The following is a 23,420-nucleotide window of genomic DNA, read 5'->3' on the forward strand; positions in this document are numbered from 1 at the left end:
CTCGATCTCATCTCTTTCGTTATCTCTGTCATTCTCTTGTGACGCAGCACCACCATTTCTTTCGGCTCTTTCCATTTCCAAATCCGAAAACGAACTGAATTTCAGAAATCAGTCCTTTTTTTTTATTTATCGCCCGCTTCACTTTTCGCCCACTCACTTCCAGCACCCACAACACCCCTCCCCTCCCTTCCCCTCCCCTCCCCTCCCCCCGCCTTCCTTTTGCAATGCTGCGCCTGACTCTGTCTGCACTGGGCCGCGTTGCCTCTGCCTCGTCTGCCTCATCAGCCTCATCCACCTGCAGCACGCCACGCGCAATGACTTGTGCCATCCGTCATTACAGCTCACGGCCGATGGAGCCGCCGACAACCGGTGCGTCCAACCCGATCACCCCCTCGCTCACTCTCGCTCTCTCCATCATCACTTCACCCATTGCATTGCGTATGAGAGTTCTCTCTCTCTCTCTCTCTCTCCTTCGTCTCACTCTCTGCCCTTCCCTTCCCTGAACCCTCACCACATCCGAACGGAACAGCGCTCGCGAAACGTGATTTTTGCTTTTCGGCCTTTTTTTTTTTTTTTTTTTTTTTTTTTTTTTTTTTTTTTTTTTTTTTTTTTTGATTTGGGCTTCCTGGTGTTGCAACGGGTGATTTGACTGCGTAGCGATCTGTGGGGACGGTTGGTTGTGTGTCGACGTTTGCTCATGATGATGGCATTGCTCGTCGAGTGCACAACGCTTGTGAGAGAGAGCGGCTGCCGTTGGGTTGAAATGCGCCCTTGACGGCTGCCAATGGTTTGCCTGCATGATGGACAGCACCGGCTTTGCTAGACTAGATCATCATCTAGTGATAGTGGTGGTAGTGGTGGGAGCGAGAGAGAGACAGAGACCGAGACGCTCATCACAGACACAACAGGCGGAACTCACCTTTGCTTCAATTTCATGATTTGTGTGGCTGGCTTGCGCAGGGTCACCCGGAACAAAACGGACCATCATTGATCTCAAGAAAATGCACAAGCAGAACGAACCCATCGCAATGGTCACTGCATACGATTATCCGTCCGCACTGATGGCTGAAATGGCCGGAATGGACATGATTCTTGTCGGCGATTCCCTGGCCATGGTCGCGCTTGGCTACGACAGTACCACCTCGATCACAATGGATGTACGTCCCGCCAACATCGTTGCAGTGATTGTCCAGTGTCCTGGTTGGTTGAGCCGGATGACCTGACACTGACTTTTTCTTTTGCCTCGCTCGGCTTACAATTTCCAGGAAATGTTGCACCACTGCCGAGCAGTTTCGCGAGGCGCAAAAAAGCCCTTCCTGGTCGGCGACATGCCCTTTGGCAGCTACCAGTCTTCCGCCGATAAAGCCGTTGAAAATGCGACCCGGTTCATCAAGGAGGGCAACATGGAGGTTTGTGGTTTTTTTTTATCGTTCGTTGTTGGGCTTTGTTGGTGCTTCATCCACCACTGACACGATTGCTCCACTCTCGCGCACCAGTCGGTCAAGCTCGAAGGCGGTGTTGAGATGGCAGACGTTGCCCGCCGCATCGTTCGTGCCGGCATTCCAGTTCTGGGCCACATTGGGTTGACACCACAAAGCGCCACGGCCCTGGGTGGGTTTCGCGTTCAAGGAAAGACCGCCGAAGCAGTAAGTGATGCTTTGGTTCTGGCGGTTAAAACATGGCGTGCTGTCAGTTTTGTTTTTTTTTTTCCAACCCTGATTTGTTGTTTTTTCAAAACAGGCGGCCCAACTGCTCGAGGACGCTCAAGCGCTCGAAGATGCCGGCTGCTACGCCATTGTGGTCGAAGCTGTTCCTGACAAGGTTGCCGAGTACATTACGCAGCAGATTTCCGTGCCTACGATTGGCATTGGCGCTGGTCCGCAAACCTCTGGCCAAGTCCTCGTGTACCTCGACATGCTTGGAATTTTCGATCGCTTTGTGCCAAAGTAAGCCCGTCCCAAAACCCGCAAAACTCGCTCGTTGTCCCTTTTTGTTTTTTGTTCATTGTCCATGTCATGCTGCTCTCCTTGTTTCACGCCCCACCGCAGGTTTTGCAAGCAGTACGCCAAAATGGCGCCAGAAATCATCTCTGCATTGCAGAACTACACCAAAGAGGTGAAGGCGCGCTCCTTCCCTGCGCCAGCCAATTGCTACCCAATCAATGACGAGCAATGGAACCTGTTCCTCAAGCGTGTTCAACACCAACACCAGCAGCAACAGCAACCGCATCAACCTGGCTCGGCTGCTCCCATCGTGGATGCTGACTCCAAGAAGCCCGTCAACGTTCACGAGATCGATCCAGCCGCCCTGCAGGCCCTGTTTTCCTCAAAGTCTGTCAAGCAGCAACTCATCACGACGTACGGCGGCCAACAGCGCATCATTAGTCGCGGTTATTCGTCGTTGGCCCGCACCTCTGCTGTACGTCTGTGAGACCCCCCCTTTTTTTTCGTTTCCTTTTTCTCGACCCTCTCTCTTCCAGCAACCATCCCGTTCGTACATTCAAGCCAATTCGCCTGTCATTTGTTCATGTCCTATCTCTCCGCACACGTTCTGTAATCTTTCACTGCCGTCGAGCGTGTTGCTAAACACGCAAACCTTGTTGGTTTCCCCTTTGGTTTTCTTCCTCTTCTTCTTCTTCCTCTTCTTCTTCTTGCTCTCCGTTCTCGTCGTTGTTTACGCGACCTTGACGTTGATCTCGCTTCGGCGCCATGTCTCTTTGATTCAACCCCCCCCCTTTCTCTCCCGCCTTCTAGAGCAGCACCGCTACTGCCGCGCCCGCGACTCCCCGCAACATTGTCGTCCTCGGAGCAGGCGCAATGGGTCTGGTGATGACTACCTTGCTCGCCGCATCTCCCCAGCTGACTGTTTGGCTGGCGGACGCGTGGAAGCCAGTTGTTGACGCTGTTCAAGCTCGGGGCGTCCAGCTGCAAGGCGAGCGTGTTGCTCAAACGTTCAAGGCCGCAACTGCGCAAGCCGAGAACGCTGCAGTGCTCGCTGCTTCCTCGATCCGTGCTCTTCATGTGCCCGCGCTTGCGGGGTCTGTGGTCGATCCTGTGTCGATTGCCGCACTGCAAGCGTTGCCATCCTCCATCGACGCTCTGGTCGTTCTTGTCAAGTCACAGCACACGCAAGCCGCTGCCCGTGTCATCCACCATGTGCTCCAACAGCGCTCCACAAAGCACGCTGTCGTGCTCTCGTTGCAAAACGGACTTGGGCACACCGAAACCCTCGCGTCCACCTTGGCTTATTCGCCCAACGCGTCTGCATCACGTTCCTCAACTGACGCTTTCGCCTCGACCATTGTTCATGGAGTTGTCTGGAGTGGAGCGCGCGTGACTGACCACGGTGTCGTGCAAGTCACGGCGGGGCGTCCCGATTTGACACTGCCACTTTCCTCGAGCGAGCAGCCATCAAACCATCAAGAAATCCTTGCTTTTCTGGCAGATGCATTGCGGTACGGCGGCGCTACCGTTTCGAATGTCCCTGCCCAGGCTGCCACGTCGCTGACTTGGCAAAAAACGATGGTCAACGCTGTCATCAACCCTCTCACGGCACTGCTGCGCGTCCCAAACGGACAGCTGGCCGCGGTGGAAGAGCTGAGGGCTGCCGCGCGTGACATTGCCGACGAGTGCGCAGCGATTGCAAACGCCAGCGGCGTTGCCCCGACTCCCGCTTTCGCCGACACGCAATCGCCGCACTTGTGGTCATCGGCCATCATTTTCCAGGCAGCCATGCAGGTGGCCGAGCGCACGGCAACAAACCGATCCTCCATGCTGACAGATGTCGAGCGAAACCAGGTCACGGAAGTTGATTTCATCAACGGCGCTTTGGCGCGCGCTGCGACAAAGCATCACGTCCGCTCGCCCCTCAATTCCCTCTTGACGCTGCTGGTCAATCGACAACAGTCATAAGACCGTTTAAAATGGGGGCCTTCTTGTCGATTGATTCATGTTCGCTTGGCCAGGGCAACGTTTCTGCAAATCCACGTCGGAGCGGAGCGGAGCGGATCAAAAACAACAAAACAAAAAAAGCCCCGCTCTGGGTCTGACAAAAGCTCCTGTCCTCCTCATCCACACCTTTTTTTAATTGCCACTGTTCATATTCTTGTATCTATTCAACACACATCTCGGCTTCGCCTCAATCAATACGCACACTTGTCATCCAGTAGTGCTCAAACCTTTCCTGCTTTAAATTCCGAATCCGAAAATCAACACAAAGCTCAGTCTTCAATTGTAAATCGGTGCCACACAAACAAAAAGTGCAAATACAAAAAACAAGCAATCTAACCGACTTTTGTCTCCTCCACTCCCCTCTCTTTGTCACCTTTCTCAGAATTCCCCACGCTGCGAATGTCGAACGGATCCACTTCTGCCGCCGCTGCCTCTGCCGCGTCCACGATGGACATTAACGACACTGCTGCCATTCGAGCCACGCACTATGCGCACTTTGAGCCTGGGATGCACCGGATGAACCACGGCTCGTTCGGCGCCCCGCCAAAGTGTGTCATCGATGCTCAGCTCGAGGGGTACATGCGCTTCCTGGCCCAGCCCGACCGCATGTACTTTGATGAGCTCATTGAAGGCCAAGGTCTTGACGCCGTGTGGTACGCAACGCAACGCAATGCAACGCAGTCGAATGCAGCGTCGGAGATGGGCGTTGGCAATAGAAACTTGAACTCACTCGTCACTCGTCAACTCTCTCTCGAACTGGTTCTCACATGGTCGAAATTGGTCGATTCTCTTCGGGCCTCAGCACCGATATCGCGCGCTTGATCAACTACCCAAACCACAAGGCAATCACGCTGGTGGAGAACGCGACGACTGCGGCAGTGATTGTCGCCGAATCCATCGCTCGCAAGTTCACCGCCGGCGTGTATGCCCGAGGCGACGCCATTCTGCTCTTCGATACGACGTACAACGCCGTCAAGAACATCTTCATTGATATCGTGGAGCGCGTGGGCGGTCGCTTGGTCATTCAGCCCAATCCATTCCCGATTGCGAGCGACGACGATCTTCTCCGCGCCCTGGACGCCGGTCTGGATGCGTGTGGCTCGAGCAAGGTGCGTCTGGTGGCTCTCGACCACATTACGTCCGTTCCCGCGTATTTGGTCCCGGTCACGACAATGATTGCGCGCTGCCGTGCTCGCGGTGTCGACCAGATTTTCGTCGACGGTGCGCATGCCGTCGGCAACTGTCCCTCGCTGGATTTGGAGGCCATGGATGCTGATTTCTATTGCTCCAACCTGCACAAGTGGATGTTTGCACCACCTGGCGCAGCCTTCTTTTTTGCCAAGCCTTCGCTGCAAGCGTCGCTCCACCACCCCATCGTTTCACACAACTACAAGCTTGGGCTTCCCCGGGAGAGCAGCTGGACGGGTACGCGCGACTACAGCGCGTATTTGGCAGTGGCTCGCGCGATTCAGTTCTACCTGTCGTGGAATAAAGACGTGGAGAACGCAACGCAGTCTCCGTTCGCCAACATGGCCATCTATCGACGGAATAACGCGATGGCAGTGCGTGCTGCCCAAATGCTGGCAGCTGCGTTTGGAACCCAGCTGCCCACCCCGATCTCCATGATGACGAGCTTGGCGATGGTCGAACTGCCACCTGCGCTGGGATTGCTCGACAATGCAGCTGCTCACCGCTTGCGTTGCGACCTTCGCGACCGGCACAAGATTGAGCTTATTGTCTGGGTCAACGAGGCTGCTACGCCGCGTCGCTCCTTTATTCGACTGAGTGCTCAAATCTACAACGACTGGGCAGAGTATGAGCTTCTTCGTGATGTTGTTCTTGGCCTGATTGCCAAGTGAGTGAGTGTTTTTGTTGGAAAGTTCAAGAGAGGATAGATCTACTACATTCAATGGAAAGCTAGGCGAGATGTACCAGCAACACTCCATCACATTTGCCTTTTTTTTTTTTTTTTTTTGGTTTTTGGTTGTGTCTTCGTTTGTTATTCACAAGACTGCAACCAGCATGACAACGAAGCAGTGACATGCCAGGCACTTTCAATCAACACCACGACGGCCTAGCATTCGTCTACATCAGTCGTTGGAGCTCTGCGGCAGACCGAAGAAGCTGCTCGCGTCCTTGAAGCTTGGGTTGGCCGATGTAAGCCGCTTTGTCCTTCAAATCGGCACGCAAATCATCCGTCAACTCTGGCAGCGGAACCTCGTAGAGACGCTGGTGCACGCGACCGAGAAGCTGTGCAAACTCCGACTCGGGCATCATCATGGAGAAACGCACAAAGTTGCTGCTTGCTCCATACGGAATTCCCTGTCCAAAGAAACCCCCAACAAGCCAACTTGTGAGCGCAAAATCCGCTCACCCTACTCTACGCTTTTCAATGCCTGCTCGTAGCACTTTTCACTCACCGAGTTTCCCAGCAGGGCAACCTGCTCAAACAAGGCATAGCAGTCATAGTTGGGCGGGCACTGGATCCACGCAAAGGCGCCGCCTTGCAGGCGATTGATGAAAGTGTACTGGTGCGCAGAGACGTTGCTCTCAAACACACTGGCCAAGCTCGTAAAGTGCGCAGTCATACGGCTCTGCGCGAAAGAAAAGTACGGGTTGAGAGTTGCCCCAGCGTCCACAGCTGGTGCCGGCGCCTCCGCGGCGAAAGAGGAGACGAGTGATTGAATAATGTCCAGCAGACGCAACTGAGTGTCAATGCTGACGCCAATTGTGGAGAAACTGAGGTACTCGCGCATGATTGCCGCGATGGTGGCGTTTTTGACGAGAGCGTAGCCAAAGCGCGAGCCTGCGTGGCCCCTGCGTCAAAACGGAAGACAGGTACATGTTCCATGTTGTGAGTGCATGAAATCGCCCTCCCAAGCAAGCGCGAGCAGCTGTCAAAGAAGCTGGACCGCCTTACGTCATTTTGGAAGCGCTGAAAAGCATAATGTCCTTGTCCAGCGGCACAAACGAAGACTCGTTCTGGTAATGAGGCCAATAGTACACGCAATCATAGATGACTCGGGTCGGATCCGACACGAGGGGACGACGCAATGTTCCATCCGGGTTGTCTGTTGCAAAAAAGGGTTCACCAACAGCGTTAAAGTTAGACTTGAGGCAACCATTATGCATCACGGACACACAACATGTCTGCCTGGTGTTACTTGGATAGGTCAGAATCTCGACTGTCGACAAAGCAGCCGGATCGGCAAGGGGATTCCAGGCGGCAGTGGCAACACCGCCCGCAACGGGCGCAAAGGTGGACAGGACTTGATTGGGGTAGGACGCATAGTACGGAGCCTGCGCAAACACTTGCAACTGACCACCTGCACTGGCGTGGAGAGAAGTCATGGCGTACAACGCGGCCATCATTGCCTGGGTGGAGCCGTACGTCGGGACGATCGTGTAATTCTCTGCATTCACGTTTCCGACAAGCCGATGCAAACTGCGAATCGCGTCAGCCAGAGGCTTGATTGGTTGTTCCGAGTTGAGCAGCTGGTACGGTGTGCGATAGTCTGCGGGAACCGCGTCGCAGGGTAGACCGGTCTGCAAAATTTCCGGTGAAATTTTCCGGTGAGCGACCAAATGCATGGAAGTGGCGCTTTTTTTTTTTCTTGCTTACCGATGCCCAGTACTCACGGAACAGCACTGGCTGACCGGCACCCGAGTCCACTGGACAAGCGCTTGATGCATTGAACGACTTGCAGTTGGGACCATAGAAGCACGCAAAGCAATCTGAAGCACGTCAAAAGTGAGAGCAGCAAGTTTCCCCCTCCCCAAAGCTTCCCCGGCGCCCCTTGAGGATTCTTGCCTGAGCCGTCGTAGCCTTGACATGATCCAAGCAAGGGATCCCACCATCCGCCCTAGCAATACAACGAACATTCAGCATGATCAGAATGGATTGAATTTGTGCCACCCTCCCCCAGCTTTCGGCTTTCGGCTTTTGTGGCATACGGGCATGCACGGGTCGACTTTGGGGCGACTGTCGCAGAGGTTGACTTGAGCATTGGCCGCTTGGATGGCGCCGCCACTCGCAAGGAGGAGCAGCAGCGTCAGCGGGATCAGCAGCGGGAACAGCTGGGCTTGCATTGGGATTGAAAGAGACTGAGGCTTCTCTGAGCTAAGCTCTTCCAAAAGCAAAATTTCGTGATAGATTCATCGCAAGTTGGTGTACCAAAGTGCTTATTTACTCATGACCTCGGGAGCGTTGCGTTCAAACTCTCATCTCAGTCGGCTTGTCGCTTCATTTCGCTCTTCGCCTCGTTGAGCTCTTCCAACACCAATGCATCATCACTAAGCGCGCAGATGAATGCAGCAAAGGCACTGACTCTCCACATCCGGAATACTCATTTACTAGTCTTCTTCTTACAGTCCCAGCCTTTCAAAATGACCACAGGAGAGCCAAACTCAGCCACCGAGCTGCCGTCCACTACTCCCAGCGCAGCACCAGCACCAGCACCAGCGGCAGCAGCAGCAGAGGCCCCATCGCTGCTTGTTCTGTACGGCAGCCAGAGCGGCAATGCCGAGTCCATTGCTCGCGACAAGATTCACGCGGCGGCGCTTGAGCGTGGCTATGCGAACGCACGTGTGTTTGGCCTGGAATCGACCGAGAAGGAGGTGCGACAACCCACCCACCAGCCAAAACGTCGTCCCTGCACTTGTAGTTGGCTCGTGTTGGTTGCTGCTTGATGGGATGGTGGCGGGTGGTGGTGGTGGTGGTTGGTGGAAAGCGCTTCTCAACTGTGCCCTTAACTTGCTGCGAACGTCACCACTCACTCGACTGTGTGTGTGTGTGTGTGTTTGTTACTCTTGGCTTGCTTCTGTACGATGACGACCCGGGGGGGGGGACAGTTCTTTATCGAGAAGGAGCGCCTGGTCGTGTTTGTGATTGCAACGCACTATGAAGGCGAGCCGACAGACAACTCGGCCAAGTTCTGGCGCGGTCTGAAGCGAACGGCTCTGACATCACAGCACCTGGCAAAGCTCCGGTTTGCAGTGCTTGGGCTGGGAGATACCAACTACTCGACTTTTTGCAACATGGGCAAAATGCTCGACAAGCGACTGGGCGAGCTCGGTGCAAAGTCCTTCCACCCTCTTGGCAAGGCCGACGACGCTGTCGGGTAGGGTCACGGTTGTTGTTTTTGGCTTGATGTGTTGTGGGTTTTGGAAAGTGGGTCAACATGTATCGAGTGACTTGTTGGCTCACTGGTGGTGCGGGTTTGGCAGGTTGCAACTCGTCGTTGAGCCTTGGACGGAAAAGCTTTGGCCAGCACTCGCCGCCGTTGTCAGCGAAATGGCTGGATCTACTGGCTCGACTTCTGCCACACTAGCGCAGAATTCGTCGTCGTCGTCTTCGGCAGACGCTCCTTCTGTTGCCGCTGACAAAAGCAGTCCTTCCGCAGCTGCTCCTGCTCAACCATCTGTCGGTTCTTCTGCACCTGTTGTTGCTGCTGATGCTCCAGTCGTGCCAGCTGATCCAGCAGGCCTTCCGCGACTCCCAACCGCATCCATCACCCTCGCGCTGCGCACAGAACCAGCAGTCGACCTGCTGACGCGCCTGAACGGCCGAGACCTGCAATTGGTTGGACTCAAATCCGTCTCGAGGTTGACGAGCCTCACGAGCAACTCTGATCGCACGGTGCTGCAAGCAGTCGTTGACATTACAAACACGGCGCTCAGTGACGGGCGCTATTCGCCCGGTGATGCGTTTGGCGTTTTTTGCCCGAACGACACTGCTCGGACGCACGAGTTGCTTTCCCATCTTGGCGCAAAGTTTGACCAGTCGGTCGATTTGACCCCAGCCGGCATGGCCAAAGGTACAGTTTTGCATCACCGTAGGCAACCTTGATGACTTGGACTTTGTGATTTTTTTGATTTCATTTTTCACGTTCATGTTCATCTCGATGCAACAGAGCTTCCAGTGCATATTCCAGCCCAAGCCACTCTTGGCCACTTGTTTTCGTGGTGCATTGACGTTCGCTCGGCGCCTAAAAAGACCTTTTTGCGCACTTTGGCCGAATATGCAACCAACCCGCTCGAGCGTCACCGCATCTTGACCTACTGCAGCCGAGAGGGCTCGGCAATCTACGAAACAGATATCCGCACCCCTTGTTTGGATTTGCTTGATGTGCTCCGAAGCTTCCCAAGCTGCCGCCCTCCGGTCGAGAGGATTATTGAGGCACTCCCGCCGCTTCAGCCTCGCTACTACTCTGCGGCCAGCGCTCCTCTCGCGCACCCGAACGAACTTCACTTTGCCTTCACTGTTGCGTCGTTTTCACCCGTCAACGGTGGTCTCTCTGCGTCGCGCTCCACCCACGGCTTGGCGACGCATTGGTTTGAGCAGCAGATGCTTTCCAACCTGCCCGCAGACCAGTTGCCACGCGTCCCGCTGTTTGTGCGTCCAGTCAACGACTTTCATCCTCCGACAGACGTCAGCAAGCCCCTGATCATGGTAGGCCCAGGGACGGGTGTTGCGCCGTTTATCGGGTTTCTGCACGAGCGACGCGTGCAGCGCGAACGGTTCCTTGCGACGCTGTCGGCCGAGAGTGACGCGGACAAGGCTGCTGCTCTCGAGCGCGCTTTTGGCCGCACTACCCTGTTCTTTGGGTGCCGCAACCAAAAGCACGACTTTTTGTACGAAGAGCAGCTGCGTCAGCTGGTTGCCTGTGGTGCTCTTACGTCGCTGCATGTGTGCTTCTCTCGCGATGTCCCCGAATCTGGCACTGCGACCGCGACCGAGCCATCGGCTACCGATGCGCCGATCGACCTTGGTGCTGCTGCTGCTTCAACCCCCGCCTCAACCCCAGCAGCTGCTGCCGCGCGTGTTCAGTACGTCCAAGACAACATGCTGCTCCACTACACCGAGGTTTTGGATGGCATGATGCGCCACGACGGTGTTCTTTTTGTCTGTGGCGATGCCAAGAACATGGCCAAGGATGTCCACGACACGCTTGGCAAGCTGCTCGTCCTGCATGAGGGCCAGTCTTCTGATCAAGCCACAGCGCTTCTCTCTCAGTGGTCGCTTTCCAAGCGTTATCTGCGAGATGTGTGGGCGTGAGTTGTGTCAGTTGTTTTGTTTTGTTTTTGTGAATTCTTCCGACATGTCCAAATTACCTCTTTCCATCGATCTTCTGTATCTTTCCCGCGGTTACCGTCCATGCGTTGTACCCCCCCCCCCAAATTGTATCTCGATATCTCAGAGAAGTGAGCTCAATCGTTGTTTTCCATTGCTTTTTTTTTTTTTTTCGTTTTCTACTTCGTTTCGCCATTGTCCTGCTCTCTCTCGTTCTCTCTGTCTCTCTCTCCTTCTCTCTCCTTATCTCTCTCTTTGCATCCATGCGAGCCTCGTTGGCCCTCCCTCCTGCTGCTGCCGTGGCTCTGCTGCTCTGCGCCGCCCTCGCAACGACTGTCGACGCGTCCATTTTCCACTTTACCATTGTCGTGCGTCTTTTGCTTCCCTCTCTCTCTCACTCTCACTCTCGCTCTCTCTCACTCATTCACTCTCTCGCTTCCCTTCTCTTCAATCATGTCGTCTGGTCACCCTCCCCCCTCTTTTCCCCCCCCCCCTTTCATCCTTCCGTAGCCAAGCACACTATTCAAAATGCGTCGCTTTTTCCCCCTTCCCACTTCCCCCTTCACTTCTCACGTCACATTCGTCCACTCTCACGTTTCCACACTTTCACTCACTCTGCCGTCTTGTGCTGCGTTTGCGTTCGCCACATTGCCATTTCGAACGGCCCTTCCTCTTGTTTTTTTGCTGAGCAGCAGCTGGAGTGGGGAAACGAGCTCTCCCTTCCTCCTCGCGCCTCCCTCCCTTTTCGTCTATCAATCCAACACCAACTGCCCCACTTCAATTCAATCCTGGCATCGTAATCAAAAATGACTTGGGAGCGGGTAGTGGTGGATGGCGATGAGCAGCGCTAAACAAAAATCTCCAATGGTGCTTCAGCCATTTTTTTTTAACTTGAATTCTTTTGGTCGTTTCGCTTACATTGTGGTGTTATGTTCAACAGGATCCTGACAACACCCAGAACAACTATGAGCCGCTGTATCCCAACTCTCAAGTCTACATTGACTGTAAGAATACACGAAAACAAACAACAAAAAGGGCAACATCGCCTCAGTCTCTCGTGTTGTTGCTCACTTCCTGCTGCTGCTCGTTGTTGTCGCAGTGAAATGCGCCCCAGCCGACATGAACTCGACTTTCACGATGCTCGTGGCATCGTCAACCTCGTATGATTGGATTTCGTCGGCACTGGTGAGGCATTGCACCATTTCCATTTTTCGCCATGTTGAATTTCGAGGCGTTGCACTCAAAACCCCTTGTGTGAATTTTTCTGCAGCGAGGCGATTGCTGCACCGACAGCACTGACACACAGACATGCCATGCCGGTTTCCTCATCCCAAAGACCGCCCCTGCGTTCTCGCTGATTCAGTCGGCGTCGTACGACTGCCGACCCGAGCCCTTCACCTCGACCGTGCTGATTGCCTCGGAGGCTGATTTTGTCGTCTCCCTGTACAAGCGCTGCCTGGGCACTGCCACTCTCATCGGCACCACTTCGTACAGCGGCCCTTACGGCTACATGGATGCTCGCGAGTACCCGCTGCTCGTCATCTTCGGCCTGCTCATCGGCTTGCACGCCGTCATGCTGTTGGTGTGGATTGGCCTGTCAATCTACCACCGACGCGTGCTGCTCAAGCTGCAGTACATTATCGGCGGTGTCATTCTGCTTGGTTTGTTCGAGACGGCCATCTGGTGCGGCTACTACAGCGACTTTAACCAGAACGGTGTCCGAAACACGTCTCTCTGGAACTTTGCCTCGTTCATGGGCAGCGTGAAGAAGACTGTGGCTTTGGTCTTTGTCTTGCTCGTGAGCCTTGGCTACGGTGTCGTCCAGTACGTGTCGAGTTTCCGACTGTTGTTTGTTTGTTTGTTTTTGAGTTCTTCTTTCGTGGATCTCATATTTCGTCTTCTCCTCGTTTGTGTTTACAGACCCGCGTTGCCTCCGAGCACCTACCTTCGTGTTGCTGGTCTTGGATTGGCTCTGCTGGTCTCCAACACCGCCGCCGCTTACCAATCGTCTGAGGTCTGTTTGCCCTTATCGTTTGAGTCGACATTTCTTTCAGCAACGCTTTGGCTTTTCGAAAAGGCGCTCATCCACTGTTTTCATTTTTTTTTTTTTTTTGTTTCTGTAGACTGGTGCCAAGACGGCCTCATTCCAGATCTTGATGGTGCCTCTGGCGCTCGTCTACGCCCTGTTCTTTACCTGGATTTTGTACAGCTTGCATCTCGTGTATCGCATGCTGCAGGTCAAGAAGCAGGAGCTCAAGCTGAAAATGTACCGCTGGCTCATGATCAGCCTGGTGGCGGTGCTTGCTCTCGGCCTCGCTGGCGTCCTGTTTGAGATTTACGTCAACAAAACCGACGCTGACTCGCGGTTCTGGGAGATGGCATGGCTCCGCACTGCCCTCTGGCACGCCATGTTCTTCTTGACCTTGTTGAGTATCTCTATTCTGTGGCGTCCGACGTCCAACAACACCCGATACGCGTACACCCCGCTTGATCAAGACGACGACGATGAGGAGGAGCAGGCCAACCCTGTGCCTCAAGCCTTTGGCGACATTAAGCTTCGCGCAGTAAACCGCTCCGACCCAGACGATGACGACAACATTCGATGGGCTGAGGAGAATCTGCCGTCGTCCAGCGCGATGGATCGCGATTTGTACGTGTCACACATTCGGCATTTTGTATGGTCGTGTTGGTTTGTCAGTCGCCTCACTTTTTTGGTCTTTTGCTCGCTCGATCTGTTCTTGTTTGTTGGGTTGGTGGCTTGCGCAGTGTCCCGAAAGTGGTTTCTGGCATGCTCGACGACGACGAAACGCGCGCCGAGATTGCCAACACGCGGTCCAAGTTGCAATGATGCCTTCAATTCAGCATCTCCCACCCACCCAACTGGATTTCAATTTTTTCTTTTCCCCCTTTCTCCGCTCCACACCTCTCCGATGCTTGACCTGGGTGATTTGTCGCTTTTTTTGGTTGTTCGTAGATATTTGTTCCGTTCTACTGGTTGTTTTTTTCAGGTCTAGCTTACAAGTCTCGTTGTGATTTCGTTTGATCGTGTTTTTCTGTATGTCCGGTAAAATATTCTTGAAATACAAATGGAATGGTTCCAACAACCTCGTTCAAGATTGCTCAAGATTTGGGAGTCTCGGAGGGCGCCGCTTGTTGCTGACTCAGCTGGTCCAGATTCGCAAAGGACGCTGTGGCAGATCCACGCTTGGCTGGTTTGGGCTGGTTCGGGGAAGGCTTCCAACCAATGAAATGGACAATTTGAAAGCTCGCGGGGATGGCATCCTTTGTGCCGTACATGTGCTGGTAAATGGCGCCTGCGGCCAGCATCGACTCGCGATTGAGGAAGGGTACACGATTCCTGCAGCAAGCAACCAGTCATACAACCAACCCAGTCAGACGGAATTCGAAGGCAGTGCCCCCAAAAAACGAGCAAAGCGAAAAAAACAACCCTTCAACCTCTTACCAGCTGGCATTGTTTTCAGCCATGCCTTGCAAATCAAGCATTAGCTCCATCATGGAGGGATAGCTGATGGTGACTTCATCGACATCGATCGTGGTGAGGGTAAACCCAGCCCGCGTGAGCAGATTGCCAATGTCGCGCGAATCGGTGAACGGGGAAATGTGCGGGTGAAATCCGCCTCGGCGCTCCTGCTCGGCCACTTGAAGCGCACTCCGCAACTCCCGCAACGTTTCCGTGCCAAACATGGCGCCAACAAAGGCGCCATCGGGCTTGAGCGCGCGGTGCAGTTGGCGGAAAACGCCAGGCAGGTCGTTGACCCAGTGCAGGCTCAAACTGGACACGACTGCATCGAGCGAATTGGGCTCGAACGTCATGTGCTCCTCGTCCATCAAGCGCGATTCGACCAGCGGTGGCGCAGTTTCAGCGTCGCTGGCATCAAGTTGCTTTTCTCGCAAATGGTCTTCATATCTGCGCTGTGCGCGTCTGAGCATTCCTTCGGACAGATCTGTTTGAATGAGCTTGTCTGCGACTTCCTGCGTATGTTCATGACAAACAGGGAAAGCAAATTGCAAAACAGGGGAAGGTCAGTAAACGTCCGAAACGACAAGTTATTGCAGCACGAGTGTCCGACAAATCCAACCTTGGTAATGACGCCTGCGATATGCCCTGCGCCACATCCGAGATCCAGGACTGTTGGGAACCGGCGTGTAATGTCAAACAGTCGGTCCACAACGACGCCTGCAGTGTAGTCGCGCAGCTGGTCGTGATCGGCCGCGTCTGCTCGCCGTGCAGCGCGATCGCGTTGCATGGTCTTTGCAGCACGGTCAAACACGTTCATAATGTTGTATCCGAACGCGGTTGGCGCTGGTCCTGCTCCTGGCGTTGGTGCTGCTGCTGACGACGGTGAGCTCGTCGTGCTGCCGACGCCAGCGCCTGGTGGGGCCTGCTGCTGGCCACCGGATTGCAGTGCTGGTACTGCACCAGACAGTGCCCGGGTGCAGCGGCGTGCTTGGCTGGCCGAGAACAGCCGCAGCGCAGCTCGCTGGAGAAGCATTGCTGCTGTGCTGAGAAAGAAGAAAAAGACTGAGACTGAGACGAACAAACAATCTGAGCAAAAACAAAGCATCCAAATGTAGTCCAACTTTGTCATCATGAGTTGTTGCAAAGTGGATGAGATCAAATGTTTGGGTTTGTTTGTTTGTTGTGCAAATTTCTGAGATTTCTCGTTCGCTCAGTCCTGTTTTTCTCTTCTCAGATTGCAGATTCTTCTCAGTACAGTACACAATGTCCTCCTCCGACAACCACCCTCCGCAGCCTCCGACCGCGCCGCTGCTCGTCAAGCACACTGCAGCCAGCGCCTATCCTGACGTCGACGGCCATCTGCGTGAGCTTCCGCTGCGGAACGATGCGCGATCCATGTCGCTCGTCTTCTTCCCGGCGGGCACGGTCGAGCCATGGCACCACCACTCCAACTCGGACAACATGTATGTGGTCGACGGCACCATCCGCGTCGAGACCAAGCCTGGCAGCAGCGGCGGCGACCAGCAGCAGCAGCAGCAGTACGAGCTGTCCAAGGGCGACTTTTTCTACATGCCGGCCAACGTCCCTCACCAGGTCTGTCAAACGCCACGAACAGTTTGGGTTTTTCCTCTCCTCCCCACCCCCAATGACACTGTTGGACATTGTGTCTGAGGCGGGCGGTTGTCAGCAAAAAGCAAGGAAACACAAAAAACAACAAAAAATCTGAGAAAAAAACTTGCCTGTTTTTGTGTTTTGACATGTTTTGATTTTTGTTTTTGTTGTATCTTAGGTGACGTATGTCTCAGACACGACGTTTCTGTATGTCAACGACGGCGTGTTTGATGGTCCTCACTGGGACAGCGAGGTCAAGGAGACCATCTACCCACCGAGCAAGCCATGAAGCTCATGAAGCATAACAAGGATGCTGACAAATGGCAGCACCGTCCTTTGCCTCTTGCTTGCCCTGTTGGCGTGGATGGTTGGTTGTTGGTACTGCTGCTTTTTCTGAGAATACATGTCTCACAGCAGCGTTCATTCATCACAAGCGCCTGAGCTGAGCTGAGCTCACACCATGTTCTGCTGTCCTTTGCTCCTGCTTGCCTGTTTGGCTGTGATGACTTTGTCTTGTGATACCGCTTTCTGAGAATACCTGATTCTTACAGTAAACCGTTCATTCGTCCTTTTTTTGTTGTTCTGTTGTTGTTTTCACTTTGTCGCTCCCAGGCAATAATGCAGCCACCGCGCATTGTGATTCCAGCGCCAGTCACCAGCAGTGGCAATAACAGTAACATTAACAATGGCAATGGCAATAGCAGTGGCAGTATGGGAGCAGCAGTGGTTGCCGGGACGCCCACGCCGATTGCCGCGCCGGTGGCCGCTCCCGCCTTCCCACCGCCGTTGGCCACCAACATCACAAGCAGTACTACTGCGACCGTCAATGTCAATAGTGCCAACGTCGGGGCGCTCGCTGCCAATGCGGACGAGTCGCTGACACGAAGCAACACGCTGATCGATCTCTCGTCCCACGACGACGCTCACAATGACAGCCTCACTCAAACCGACCATCATGATAAAGATGATGATGACGATGACGATGATGTCGGCAGGGGCGGTGGCGGGCTCTTCACGCTGGGCTCGTCCACCACGTCCGCCAGCCACACCGACGCAGTTCGCTCCAGCAGCCACCCCGCCGAAGTCCCGCCAAGCGATGGCTCGTGCTGGTTCTGGGCAATGTCAAGCGAATTGCTAGTGCGCCTGTTTGGCTATTGCGACGTCACATCGCTCAACAGCTTGGCTTTGGTAACGTTTTTTTTTTGTTTGTTTGTTTTGCTTCGATTCTGAGCGAATTTCACACCCTCTCAGAAGAATCACGCTGCTGAGAACAAGTAGTGTTGGATGTCTGGTTTGTTGGTACGGAACAAACTCTCACTGAAAAGCTGCTCTCCAGACTTGCAAAGGCTTGTACCAACTCTGTCGTGACACACACTTGTGGAAATCCGTCTACTTTCGACATTATGGCCCGACCATCGACTCGCCGAGCTTTTGCTGCTCATCGGTGCTGGGCGAAACTCCGACGCCGTTGGATCCGTGGTGGCAATCGCGGGCGGAATACACGCCGGCCGATGTCGACTGGCGACGCCAGCTCGCAGTGGTCGAGCGCACCTTGCAGGGCTGGTCGGAGGGCCATTTCAGCGTCTCGCGCATTTCCCGTCACAAGGATTTCGTGCGGTGTGTCGTGGGCCAGTTTGAGCGTGGCTTGATGCTCACTTGCGCCGGCAGCGTCAAGAAGCGCGAGTGCGCCGTGGGTCTCTGGGACGTCGAGACAACAGTGTGCAAAAAGTACTTTCGCGCAAACCACACGGGTCCGATTTGGTGCATTTGCATTGTCAACGGCATCATGGTAACGGGCAGCGACGACTCCTCCATCAAAGTCTGGGACATTAGCGCCATCACGGAGAGCGAGGACGAGAATGCCACGCGTCGCTCAAGAACGAACAGCATTACCAGTACACATAGCACGAGTCTACCGGCGGATGATCATTGGTATGCCCCGACCAGCGACCATGCCTCCTCAGCCACTATTACCACTGCCGCTGCTGCTGCTGCTTCCGCGGCCGCTGCCGCTGCCGCCGCTGCATCAACAGGAGCGGCCGGCGATGAGCCTGCAGCCGAGCCACCGGTATTGGACGAAGAGGATGCCCCAGAGACGGCCGATGTCCCGCTTTTCACGCTCGAGGGCCATCGAAGCAGTGTGACTTGCCTGCAGTTGATGGAAGACGGTCGAACGCTCGTTACAGGCTCCCGAGATCGTACAATCAAGGTCTGGGATGTGATGACGGGCCAAATTCGCTTTTCCATCAATCTTGTCGGTGAGTCGGATGCAAACAGACGCTTTGTCGAATTATTGTTTTGATTGGTGTGTTTTTGGCCTGGCTTGGCTCACTTTGAACCCCCGCCTTCCCCTTCCAAAAATGAACCACTTCCCCATCTTCCCAAAAACGCAACACAGGCCGAGTGACCTGCTTGCAGTGCTCTCGTAACCGTATCGTCGTCACAACCAATTGCGGCGAGATCAAAATGTTTGATTTGAACGACGGATACTTGCTGGCCGATATCCCGCATCCAGTGCGACCAGACGCCATCACTGACATTACCTGCCTGTCCTATGTGAATGGCACCATTGCAATCGGCATGGACGACTACACGATTGGCGTTTGGCACTCTGAGGAGGTTGGCGGAACCGAGGAAGAGCCCGATTCGGACGAGGAGTTTGACCCCACGCTCGTCGCGGGTGACGGCGTTGCCGCCGTTGTAGCCGAGGAAGTGGCTCGTCGGCGCGAGGAGCTGGTCGATGTCAACATGTTGAACGACTTGGGGGAAGATGATCATCTCACATCCCAAAACACCGCCGCGAACTCTGCCGAGTCCGCCACATCAACAGCAGCATCCGCAGCAGCAGCGGCAGCAGCAGCAGCCTCCAACGGCACCGTGCCCATGGCCATCCCGACGTCCCGCGTGGAGGCATCGGCTACTCAGACCTCGTCGTCGTCTTCGGCACCAAACTCGCCCCACCCTTCCGGCCTGCGAGCCCGCTTGGCGGACCAGCTGAGTCGCGATCGTGAGCGAAGCCGGAGTCGCAGTCGCAGCCGGAGCCGATCGCGCAGCCGCAGCGTGCACGGGTTTGATGGCCTCGGCGGCGACAACACGCCTTGTGTTGTTGTGCGCCACCTGCACGCGCTTCGCGGTCATCGCGGCGGCATCTGCTGCCTCCAAATGGACGGCTACACGCTCATGTCTGGCGGCATGGACGGTCAAATGATTGCCTGGGACCTTGCCACTGGCGACCAGGTGCGTCAATTTGCCTTCCACAACAATGCAGTCACGAGTATTCAGTTTGATCGCATCATGGACATTGCTGCCTCGGGCTCTTGGGATGGTACCGTCAAGGTGTGGCGCTTTAGCACGGGCGACTGCTTGCATACCATTCGAGTGCATTCGGATCGAGTTTGGGCCATTCACTATGATCTCACGCACATGCTGACCATCTCGTTGGACACGACCGTGACTTTTCCCCGCGGTGCCGCAACTGCAAGCGCCTGGTGCTGACGGGGTCGTGGGTGACCACGGCAGACCTTATGCTGCAAGGCTACAAGGCGGAGACGGCAATGACAACAGCAGCAGCAGCAGCAGCAGCAGCAGCAGCAGCAGCAGCAGCAGCACTGCAGCACCGGCGCCCAGCACTGCAGACGAAGCAGGGCTGGTTGTCCCTGACGATGATCCCGACGATGTGTTTGAGCCGCCCAACCCCCATCCACCACCACCGCCGCCCTCCGTGTTTGGTTCACATTTGATCAAATGTCCCCGGTGCAACGGCGCACAGTATTGCTCCATGTGGTGTCTTGTTGAGGATGCTTCAAGCCACGAGCACACCTGTCGCACCATTGTCGAAGCTCAAAGCCTGTGAGCGGCCTTGCATTTTTACACATGCTTCTGTACAAGTAATAAAAGAGTTGAAAAGACATGAAGACGCTTGCGTTGAATGATGGGAAGGTTGGGTGATGTTATGTGGAACGTCGATTGTATTTCACGGAGCATTCCAACTGAGCCGAGTTGATGGCTTCATGTGTCCTGAATTGAATGGATGGTTTTTTTTTTCACATGAATTCTTCGCTTCCTCTCGTGCCGATTACGCGGGAATGTGGGACTGGAGGAACTGGCGCACATCGAGCACCTCCTGGGTGCAGGCAGAGTGCATCATGCCATCGTACTCCTTGAAGGTGATGGGGAGGCCAAGATCGCCGAGGATTTCGTGGCTCATGCGGCCGAGGCTGATTGGGAGGACGGTGTCGCAGTCACCTACGGAGGCGGACGAAAGCAAGTCAGGATACGAACGTTCTCCAAGCAAGTCAAATGTTCAAAAAGCAACAACAAATGAAGGCATACCATGGGCCTGGAAGATGGGGATGTCCTTCTGGACAATCGTCTACGCAGACAAGAGCAGTCAATTCACGTCGTCGCGTTGTTTCCTTCACACGCTTGTCACTACTAATCTCTCTCTCTCAAGTACTACCCAAGAACAACGCACCTTCTGGACGAGGGCGCGCAGCGGCAGATAGGTGCTCATGGCGACAATACCGGCCAGACGCTTCTGGTAGGTGAGACCCGTGTACAGCGCGAGGGCGCCACCTTGGGAGAAGCCTCCCAACACGATACGGTTGGCAGGGATTCCAGCATCGATTTCCGCATCAATCAGACGCTTGACTAATCATATCGAAGTGTGTTTGTGGGTTGAGTCGCAGAGATGGATTGGGGGAGGAAAATTCAATCCAACGAATTCCTTCTGTTCAACACAGTCTTCCCGGGGATCTCACCGGATTCCGAAGCAGCGATAACGCCAGCCTCATCTTCGCGAGAGTGGTCTTCAAGGTCGTACAGGTCGTACCAGCTGGGCATGCGGAAACCGCCGTTCAAGGTGACGGGCGCAATCGGACTGTTTGATCACACACAACAAGGTCGCCCAGATTGTGAATGCCGAGGCCATTCGTCAATAGGTCACCTCCCAACATGCCAAACGGTGCCAGCAGCAGCAGCAGCAGCTTACGCATGCGGGCAGATGAACTTGATGTGAGGCAGCGAGAGCTCCTTGCAGAACGGCGCCCAGCCCCGGCCAGTGTCGCCAAGGCCATGCAGAATGACAACCTGCACACAGACAAACAACAAGCAAGCCAAAGACAAAAAAAACAACCCCATTGCACATTGACGAGCGCGCAGTCAGCCGAGAAAGCGAAAAAATCGCAAGAGTGCGTTAGTGGAGCCTGACCGTTGCCGTGTGCGTGCTGGTGGCTGGGACGGTGATAGAGCGAAGCAGAGACGTCATTGCACAGGAGGAAGTCGAGGAGGAGGAGGAGGAAGTCGAGGAGCAGGACGAGGCAACTGTGCAGACGGCAGCGAGCAGAGAAACAGCGAGAAAGATTGACGAGCGACGCGTCTTAGAAACTTGGGAAAAAAGAGACTGAGGCCCTGAAAACTGTATGGAGTTGACATTGACGATGGACAGTACCGGTGACACCAGGGATGAGTCGAATAGTTGAAATGATGAATGTCGAGGTTGAACTCGAGATCACAATAGATCAAGATCGACTGTACATATTATTAACATGAAGGCAAGACATGACGACATTGGGGATTTAGCAGGGAATGATGGGCAGCCGATAGGTCAAGGCCACACCGTCGTCAATCAGGAAGAGAATCACAGCTTTGCCTTCGACGATACCTGCCAAAAAAAAAGAAAAGAAAAAAAAAGAGATTGCAACGGTTCAGCACTTGCACACACTGCCGATGACAGCTTCCAAATGCACGTACTGCAAATCACATTGGATGCCCCAACTTGGTGGCCATGAAGGAACTGAGCGAAATGCTTGATTGCGACACGAGCGACGGTGAATTGTTTGGGGTCTGTTGCTTCTTGCTCTGGCTGCAGGCCATCTCCTGACACACCCGATGACAAGCAATGCAAAGCAAAGTCAGATGGAGACCTGCCCCTTGACTAGAGTCTCAAAAACCCCAAAAACAAAAATCAACGCTTGAAAACAAAACACACTCACGCCACTCGGGATTCTGCAAGTTGGGAAAGGAGGCACGGATTTCCAGCATGTCCGAGTCCACTCGAAGCCAAAACGTCTTGTCATTGTTGGCCGCAATGTCGAGGTGGCTGCTGATCGTCTTCATGCGCTCGACAACGTTGCGCAGCAGCTTGAGCGACGGCATGTAGATGGACACCTCGGGACGCGGTAAGACGGGCTCTTGGTAGTCGTCAATCAAGGAATGGTGCAAAATCAGCATGGGAATCTGCTGGCAGAGCAGGCGGGGTCGACTGTTTTGTCCGGGTCGAGTGTTTTGAGGGCGCTGCGCTTTGAGAAAAATGCCAAAGAAGATGAGCGAGATTCAGCCTGCCAAATGGTCAACAGGAAAAAGATGATGGCACTCACCAGCACGACATCGAGAACCAGGAATGGAGTTTCCTCCTTGCGGATCATGCGCATGGTCACCGTGTCGGCGTTGTTGGCCGTTTTCAGCGCGCGTTGCAGCAAATCGAGCGAAATGTCGACCAGAATTTCATTGTTCTGATGTGTGCTTTGGATTCTGTATGTTTTAAAGATGGATGTCTTTGTTGTGTTGCACATGAGGTCGATTTGAGGTCAAATGGTGAGACATTGCTTGGGTTGACCAACGAACTCTGTATGAACGACGTTGCTCTGCGTACCTGTGTGATGTCCGACCAGACGCGTGCTGCTCGGTCGGTCACATCGCTCTGCAGCACAAAGTGGAGTTGCGTTGGCGTGAATCGTATCACGCACTTGTGTGAGATTTTGGCCAGCGTGGCGACGATGCCTGTTGAAGGGAGTGCAGAGAGCGAGCGAGCGTCAGTCAGTTCAGTTCAACGGCCAGTCAGTCAGCCGGCGTTGCGCGGCCAACACGTTTGGAGATGTGGCGGTGATGTCGGTTGTGGTAGTAGCTTCGGTCTGCGATGCCACGAGAAAGAGGGAACGGCTGGGTGGATTTTGCCGGGAAAACGAAAACGAAACGCGCGTTTCAGTTGCTTGCAACGCTCAACCTTCAACCTTCGAGTCTGTTCCACTTGACTGGCTGAGTTGCATGAGTTCAGAGTGACTCGATCTTGCTACAAGGACATTTGGGTGTGTGCATGTGTGTGTGTGTGTATGTGTGTGTGGGACGAAACGCACGCTGCAACTTGATGACATTGTCGACAATGTCAATGCTCGCTTTGAATCGCATGTGGGAGAAATGGAAGAGGAGTGAAAGCGTTGCGTTGCGGGAAGTCCACCCGCCATACGAGAATTACAACGACAATTTAGTATCAGGTTGAAGCGTAATGGCGATGGTTGTGGGGTGAAGG

The 23,420-nt window shown here is 54.4% G+C and overlaps 10 protein-coding genes across 10 annotated transcripts; 6 read left to right on the forward strand and 4 right to left on the reverse strand.

Moving 5' to 3' along the window:
* Positions 1–224: 224 nt before the first annotated feature.
* CAOG_05032 (3-methyl-2-oxobutanoate hydroxymethyltransferase) lies at positions 225–3,911 on the forward strand (the record flags this gene model as incomplete). Its single annotated transcript, XM_004346667.1, has 7 exons — positions 225–369; positions 961–1,157; positions 1,266–1,409; positions 1,497–1,646; positions 1,741–1,946; positions 2,049–2,418; positions 2,754–3,911. 7 exons carry the CDS (start codon positions 225–227, stop codon positions 3,909–3,911), a joined length of 2,370 nt encoding a protein of 789 aa, XP_004346717.1.
* Positions 3,912–4,349: 438 nt separating this feature from the next.
* On the forward strand, positions 4,350–5,809 carry CAOG_05033 (hypothetical protein; the record flags this gene model as incomplete). Its single annotated transcript, XM_004346668.1, has 2 exons — positions 4,350–4,603; positions 4,753–5,809. 2 exons carry the CDS (start codon positions 4,350–4,352, stop codon positions 5,807–5,809), a joined length of 1,311 nt encoding a protein of 436 aa, XP_004346718.1.
* A 42-nt stretch (positions 5,810–5,851) lies between these two features.
* On the reverse strand, positions 5,852–8,050 carry CAOG_05034 (alliinase domain-containing protein). The gene is made up of 7 exons (XM_004346669.2): positions 7,905–8,050; positions 7,762–7,813; positions 7,573–7,685; positions 7,115–7,496; positions 6,871–7,021; positions 6,371–6,767; positions 5,852–6,272 (listed from the first exon to the last, which is right to left on the reverse strand). Exons 1-7 carry the CDS (start codon positions 8,037–8,039, stop codon positions 6,036–6,038), a joined length of 1,467 nt encoding a protein of 488 aa, XP_004346719.2. The 5' UTR covers positions 8,040–8,050; the 3' UTR covers positions 5,852–6,035.
* Positions 8,051–8,304: 254 nt separating this feature from the next.
* Positions 8,305–11,076, forward strand: CAOG_05035 (5-methyltetrahydrofolate-homocysteine methyltransferase reductase). The gene is made up of 4 exons (XM_004346670.2): positions 8,305–8,567; positions 8,802–9,070; positions 9,177–9,766; positions 9,863–11,076. Exons 1-4 carry the CDS (start codon positions 8,337–8,339, stop codon positions 11,005–11,007), a joined length of 2,235 nt encoding a protein of 744 aa, XP_004346720.2. The 5' UTR covers positions 8,305–8,336; the 3' UTR covers positions 11,008–11,076.
* A 100-nt stretch (positions 11,077–11,176) lies between these two features.
* CAOG_05036 (hypothetical protein) lies at positions 11,177–14,126 on the forward strand. The gene is made up of 7 exons (XM_004346671.2): positions 11,177–11,390; positions 11,963–12,026; positions 12,122–12,207; positions 12,293–12,846; positions 12,943–13,036; positions 13,146–13,672; positions 13,789–14,126. Exons 1-7 carry the CDS (start codon positions 11,286–11,288, stop codon positions 13,868–13,870), a joined length of 1,512 nt encoding a protein of 503 aa, XP_004346721.1. The 5' UTR covers positions 11,177–11,285; the 3' UTR covers positions 13,871–14,126.
* On the reverse strand, positions 14,060–15,565 carry CAOG_05037 (methyltransferase). The gene is made up of 3 exons (XM_004346672.2): positions 15,123–15,565; positions 14,486–15,015; positions 14,060–14,380 (listed from the first exon to the last, which is right to left on the reverse strand). The coding sequence occupies exons 1-3, from the start codon at positions 15,534–15,536 to the stop codon at positions 14,143–14,145; spliced, it is 1,182 nt and encodes a 393-aa protein (XP_004346722.2). The 5' UTR covers positions 15,537–15,565; the 3' UTR covers positions 14,060–14,142.
* Positions 15,566–15,713: 148 nt separating this feature from the next.
* On the forward strand, positions 15,714–16,684 carry CAOG_05038 (hypothetical protein). The gene is made up of 2 exons (XM_004346673.2): positions 15,714–16,096; positions 16,293–16,684. The coding sequence occupies exons 1-2, from the start codon at positions 15,767–15,769 to the stop codon at positions 16,401–16,403; spliced, it is 441 nt and encodes a 146-aa protein (XP_004346723.1). The 5' UTR covers positions 15,714–15,766; the 3' UTR covers positions 16,404–16,684.
* Positions 16,685–16,732: 48 nt separating this feature from the next.
* Positions 16,733–19,967, forward strand: CAOG_05039 (hypothetical protein; the record flags this gene model as incomplete). Its single annotated transcript, XM_004346674.2, has 4 exons — positions 16,733–17,302; positions 17,451–18,372; positions 18,513–19,551; positions 19,634–19,967. The coding sequence occupies 4 exons, from the start codon at positions 16,733–16,735 to the stop codon at positions 19,965–19,967; spliced, it is 2,865 nt and encodes a 954-aa protein (XP_004346724.2).
* A 95-nt stretch (positions 19,968–20,062) lies between these two features.
* CAOG_08854 (hypothetical protein) lies at positions 20,063–21,662 on the reverse strand. Its single transcript, XM_011272206.1, has 7 exons — positions 21,650–21,662; positions 21,324–21,530; positions 21,105–21,202; positions 20,875–20,993; positions 20,589–20,764; positions 20,447–20,486; positions 20,063–20,359 (listed from the first exon to the last, which is right to left on the reverse strand). The coding sequence occupies exons 2-7, from the start codon at positions 21,378–21,380 to the stop codon at positions 20,190–20,192; spliced, it is 660 nt and encodes a 219-aa protein (XP_011270508.1). The 5' UTR covers positions 21,381–21,530; positions 21,650–21,662; the 3' UTR covers positions 20,063–20,189.
* On the reverse strand, positions 21,568–23,306 carry CAOG_08855 (hypothetical protein). Its single transcript, XM_011272207.1, has 6 exons — positions 23,248–23,306; positions 22,767–22,894; positions 22,492–22,668; positions 22,108–22,408; positions 21,866–21,991; positions 21,568–21,776 (listed from the first exon to the last, which is right to left on the reverse strand). Exons 1-6 carry the CDS (start codon positions 23,297–23,299, stop codon positions 21,691–21,693), a joined length of 870 nt encoding a protein of 289 aa, XP_011270509.1. The 5' UTR covers positions 23,300–23,306; the 3' UTR covers positions 21,568–21,690.
* Positions 23,307–23,420: the final 114 nt, after the last annotated feature.

This window comes from Capsaspora owczarzaki, assembly GCF_000151315.2.
Source record: "Capsaspora owczarzaki ATCC 30864 unplaced genomic scaffold supercont2.8, whole genome shotgun sequence".
Classification (NCBI taxonomy): domain Eukaryota; class Filasterea; order Ministeriida; family Capsasporidae; genus Capsaspora; species Capsaspora owczarzaki.